Source organism: Arctopsyche grandis, chromosome 11 (assembly GCF_051622035.1).
Source record: "Arctopsyche grandis isolate Sample6627 chromosome 11, ASM5162203v2, whole genome shotgun sequence".
Taxonomy (NCBI): Eukaryota; Metazoa; Arthropoda; class Insecta; order Trichoptera; family Hydropsychidae; genus Arctopsyche; species Arctopsyche grandis.
In genome coordinates, this window is record NC_135365.1 from 8,754,515 (window position 1) to 8,760,236 (window position 5,722).

At 38.6% G+C, this 5,722-nt stretch overlaps 1 protein-coding gene across 1 annotated transcript; it reads right to left on the bottom strand.

The window, feature by feature from the left end:
• Positions 1-367: 367 nt before the first annotated feature.
• On the bottom strand, positions 368-2,450 carry LOC143919189 (uncharacterized). The gene is made up of 2 exons (XM_077441406.1): positions 1,986-2,450; positions 368-840 (listed from the first exon to the last, which is right to left on the bottom strand). Exons 1-2 carry the CDS (start codon positions 2,355-2,357, stop codon positions 466-468), a joined length of 747 nt encoding a protein of 248 aa, XP_077297532.1. The 5' UTR covers positions 2,358-2,450; the 3' UTR covers positions 368-465.
• Positions 2,451-5,722: the final 3,272 nt, after the last annotated feature.

A 5,722-nucleotide genomic window follows, 5' to 3' on the forward strand; every position in this document is an offset into this window, starting at 1 on the left:
TTCAATTATCTATGTACTATTTTTCTCACTTCATTCACCCAGTGTGTTTGTATTCTTCCATCTATAGGTAAATTTTATTGGGTAGCATTTAAGTTGAACAAACTTCTATTGAACTTTTCTGTCAACATTTCAAACTCAACAATGTCAATTTATATACTTCATTAATCCAAGCTAACTTGCTTCTTTCTTGATTTTATTTAGAAACATGCACGCATCTTCCAACCTATCTTCTATCATTCATTTTCTTTATTTGGTTCATTGTATCTCGTAACACGTCCGCTTAATGCATTTTTAGCACACGTAGCTTCTTGCTAAATTCTCTTGGGAAGCTTCTAACTCATCTTAAGGTGAAATGAAATATAGTGATAAAATAAATATGTTTATTTTGTTATTTATAGAGAATGCTTAACACTAATAATATATAAATCAAATATTTTCTTTATGAATCACAGATAGGTTTTATATTTATTCAAAATCATTTTGAAGGACTACATAGGGTTTCCCAATTTTTGGTTGTGGTGGTTCGTCCATGAGCAAATAACATCTTCTGTTCAGAGTACCCATCTCGGCCTCAAACAAAACATCACTGAATATTTTCTCCACAAAAATGCGTTGGTCACTTTTAATCTTCTTTAATTTCAAAGTTATATACTTTGCAAAATATTCATCCTCATCTTCTAAATGCGAAGAGTGAAGTCGTTTCCGAACGGAATTTTTGGTTGGAACAGGGTCAATTTTGCTTCGCTTCGTGCTGGTACTTTGGAGTGGATCAATATCATGCTCAGATATCGCCTGAGATTCCACCGATCCTGGAGAAAGTGCATCCATAATCTCGAAACTCTAAAATATAAAAATTCTCAATTTCATACATCATGGTAGTGCAGAGTTTCGGGACATTTTAATATGTATATTTGCAGTTAAAATTATAACTGCACATTCACGGAGTAATTTATTCTTTCTACGACATTTTTCGTAGCAAGCTACGATAGGGCTGCCATAGAGCGGAACATGTCCTGGTTTATAGATATGTGTCCCGATATTCTATATTGCAACAAGTTAGTCTGACAAAAACAATTAAATAAAAACAAGTAAATATGGGAATGAAAGGTGTAAGGGCAGCAGAGGGCCAAGGACAAGTGCGAATTACTAGTAGAATCGCCAGATCTAATCACATGCTCATTTCACCATTTCACCGTGCGATCTCTTCACCGTGGAGAAATACTTAATTGTATAGACAGAGCCGTGCGAAGATTTCAAAATTTGGGGGCGCCAAAATCGTTATCATACATTGAGCAACCTAATCCATCTCATCCCACACACTTTCTTTGTCGGCCTCTTTTTTTATATGATACCAAAATGAAAATACAATAAAAAGTGTTACAATAGTTTCGTCTAAATTACTTGATATAGTTAAATAAAACTGCAAATTTGTGGATTGTAGTTGAAATCATAAATTCTACCTTCTATCATTCAATTTCCAAACGTCCCGGTCGGCATCTTGACAATTATAACAGCCATATGATACGACCGATCATATGAGATTGATCGAGAAATAAATATTTAAGTTCATTTCTGAGAATCAGTAACCAAGTTAGGGCGAAAACACACTGAGAGGTTCACGGTGCTTTTTTTTAAGATGCAAAAAAAATCCAAGCACGCCTAGCCATAACTGAGCCACCCAGTCTCAAAAATCACCTCCCGGAGTGTTTTCGGTGATATTTTGACCTTGATATATTGACAGTGATCGAAAACGGCGAATCCCATATTTGAAGAAATGTAGGAGAAACTTGCCGAAATAATAAGATCGTACGAATGAACAACTAAATGGGAACGCACTTTCTTGACTGGAAGTCACGAAGACATGCCGTGCGGTTCCTTTCAGTGTGTTTTCACCTTTACTCTTCACTGTAAAATATCTACTAGCAAATAACTACGCTAATGAGCTACTTGAGACATTGGTGAATGCAAGATAACGTTCATTATACCTGTGTACTTTCTTCAACATGGTTGACTTTTTTTGGGGGACATTTTTGCTCATCCAAGAAATCCAACAGACCATAATACCACAATTTCGACACATACACATCCTCAGCACCGGACAATTGAGAAGCGACTACTTTCTTCCTCTCTTTGCGATAGCAGCTTCTAATACAATTGATTTTTCTCGCGACGGCTTCTCTATTTGCCTCTGGTTCGACCTCCTTCAATTTTTCAACCAATTCGTCGTAAGCAGCCGTTTTCATAGCCCGATCGGAGTAGTCTTTGGACTTGATCAGCCACAGACACGGATGAGATTTGTACACTTCTATGAATTCAGTCAGAAACCGCTTTGAAGTAAGCCGCAAGTCGAACGACATTTTGTTTTTGCGACGTTGCCAAAACGTGGGCAAGCAACGCGCAAATCGAGATACACACAAGGCACAAGCCAGACGGCACAAGCCGGACTGCACGAATCTGCTTGAACTGAACTTGCGCAGTTGTAACGGTATCACTCTCCCCACTACACCAGAGGTGCTCAATGAATACGACTCAAACGCTTTACATTCAGAAAAACTAATTGATATGTCCATGACGTATATGTACATAGAACTGTGTATACATATTCGTCTGCGTATAAATCCGAAATTGTCTCTTACATAAAAATAAATAATAATTGTGCCGTGGAATAGAAAAAGAATACTATTTTGTAACATACTATATATAAAATTAACAAATAGTTAGCCTGGTTACTCACAATCAGTCAGCAATGTTAAGGCGCAGACTCAGAATCGTACACGGCAAGTCTTTTTTAGTCAGTTTTGCACATATAAAAAAAAACTAGCACGCCTGATCTATTACGTCATGATCCTTGACAAAACTCACCTCCCGAAGTGTTTTCGGTGATTTTTTATCCTTGTATTGACATAGGTTGATCAGTAATCGATAGTGGTGATAGTGGAGAACACATCTATTGTCAACATTGTGCATATGTCTTAAGGCACGGCTCGAAATGGAAATTTTCATAAATGGGAGCGCTCAATAATTTTCATGACATGATTTAGATTTTTTTATTGTACCTAATATAATACATATCAGAGCCAGTACTACACATTTTGTCACCTGAGGTAACAGAAAAAATTTGGGCCTCAATGTAATTATTTTATTTTCAATGAGTATTTCTTAATCGGAAATAAAATATTATACTTGTTCAATATGTTCAATTAAAAATAATCAAGCGCCGCACACGAAATTTTTTTCGAACGTTTGAGATAGGTTGGGGTAGACTATGAGCTGAATGGGCCACAGTTCGAAGAAGAGGATCTTCAAAAGTTTTCATATGTACATATATAATATATGTATTCATAATAGATATATGTACATATTTGTGTGTGACAAGTCAGAGTTTCTCAAATTAATTATTACTGATCAATTTGATACATTCGTTAAATTCAAGTTTTCTCATCAGAGGCATGTCCCGCAAGACTGAACGATTTTTTTAAATTTACGAAAGGGTACGGAAAGCTTTTTCACGAGTTCTCATGTGCACCCGTCGATTTCGAGCCTTGATTCAAGGCAAACAATACAACCACCGATCATCAAACATCACAAGCATCAAAGATACATCTATGGACAAAATTTTGCAGCATTTTTAAATATCAACAAGTTATGAGATGCTGGAAATTCAATTTGCTAATTTGTTGGTACTATTTCCAATTAAATCAGATAAATTGGCAAACACTGAAAGTAAACGATCCGCCTTGGAGTCACATAACCAAGGTCTGGCCAGCAACAAAGCCAGGGGGATAGAACCCGTGAATAGACAATCGAAAGGATTACATGATAACCACTGATCTATTGTAGATATGTTGCTGGTTTCTCCTACATTTGAAGAAATGTAGGAGAAACTTGTTGAAATAATAAGATCGTACGAATTAACAATGATATTCAACACTCCTATTTACAACTGAAGTCTACCTAGGCATGCCAGGCCGTGCAATTCTGGGCCTTAATAGTAGACGGTTCAATGTCCATCCAGATTGCGCCAGCAGTGATGGACATATGTACTCGTAGTCATCGAGAAAATTGAATAAATTTTTCGATTCCGGTAGGGATTTGAGCTCATGACCTCTGTACTCGTTAACAATCGCTGTGACTTATATACATACATACAATTCATGGCACGGCCCGGCTACAGTCCGGGCCCCGAACCGGACATATGCGCGTATTTTGACAACATCAGCGAATCCTCTGGTCGAATTTGAACCAGCGATGGCGAAGTTGCGTGTCGTTGGCACTTTTCTCACAGGTCTTACAACCCCGCAGGGCCGGATTCGAATCGGACAACGTGCAATTATCCGCCATTAGCTTTTGAAAACGAACCCAAAGGGGAACTCTCCTTATCATATGCGAGACACCATGCCGTGACAAATTATCCATGCTCGGGATCTCGTGCGACCGGTGAAAGTTTTTAGAAAACCCTTTATTTTTTCATACTTACTTTAAAGTCCAATTAAATTTAACGACTTTGCACAGCCCTGGAGTGGTACCAAGTGGCCCTCAGTCACCCGGTCGCGGACAGGGCGCGCATGCATAATGAATTTAGGAGAAGTAGAGACAATAGCTCCAATCTCGGGCGTCGTTGATGTGATTTGTCACCCCTGCTCGGGACAGGGATACCCCAACCCACCCACCCCCTCACTCTCACCCTCATCCCTGCACGCTCTTTGACCTGTGACTCTCAAAAGGATTGTATAATAATGATATAATAGAAATGGCAGTGCCAACAAACTATGAAGAAGGTCGCCTCTTAACCTGAGTGCACAGTGGAGCGACGCGACGCGACATAAGATGCGACGAATTATCATTTTAGTGTTGCTTTGCATATTACATATATGTAAACATTGCTTCAATAACAGTTTCATTCTGCCGTACCGTGCGGCGTTGTTTCACTTACCACTCCAATCATATCAAAATTCGGATATTGTCATCAATACCCAACCTATGAAAACATTCATATTGTTGCGTAGGGGTGGGTGGAAGATCCAAGTAAAAGGCCAACAGTCGTCTCACAGCATTTATTGATGATTAAGGAGATACACGCCCTGGCAGTGCTCAGTCCAGAATGAATTATATCGCCTACGTACCGCCTTATAAAGGGTAGATCTCTCAGGACGTCTAATCTGTTTACCTGTTGTATAGTCACGTATTCGGATATGTATTTCCACGACATTGGGTCTCCCCGTACCGATTCTGAGAAAGGACTAATAACGGTCATTGTTTAGCCTAAATGCACTTAGAGTCCAGATATAATCCTGGAAGTAAGTGCAAGCACTTAGTTAATCCGATAACAGATATCCGTTGGTCTAAGTGCAAGAACTTAGTTAATCCGTTAACAGATAACTCTTGAACGGTAGTCTCTGGGATTCTATTCGCTTAATCCGCGGCGTACGTAACAATATGTATGTATGTATTCAGCGGCATAAATCAATAGTTAGTGTGTAATGCTTTCAATTGTGTTGTCACGGGTTCGATTCCTGGCTGTGGTGCTGGCCAGACCTTGGATATGTGACTCAAAGATCGATCATTTCCTATCAGAGGTTGCCAATTTATCTAATTTCATTAAAACGGATCCAACAAATTTGCAACCCTGTCCTATTTCTCGCAAAACTTGAGTTTTATAAATCAGCATCTCGAACTCGTTGATTTATAAAATGCAAATTTGTCCAATTTCAAGTTTTTCGTC

Bases quoted from the DNA above. Each gene is read 5' to 3' on its own strand.
- LOC143919189 (XM_077441406.1), bottom strand. From the start codon at position 2,357: ATGTCGTTCGACTTGCGGCTTACTTCAAAGCGGTTTCTGACTGAATTC. The intron at 841-1,985 runs GTATAATGAACG...TTTATATTTTAG, and splicing joins ATGTTGAAGAAAGTACACAG to AGTTTCGAGATTATGGATGC.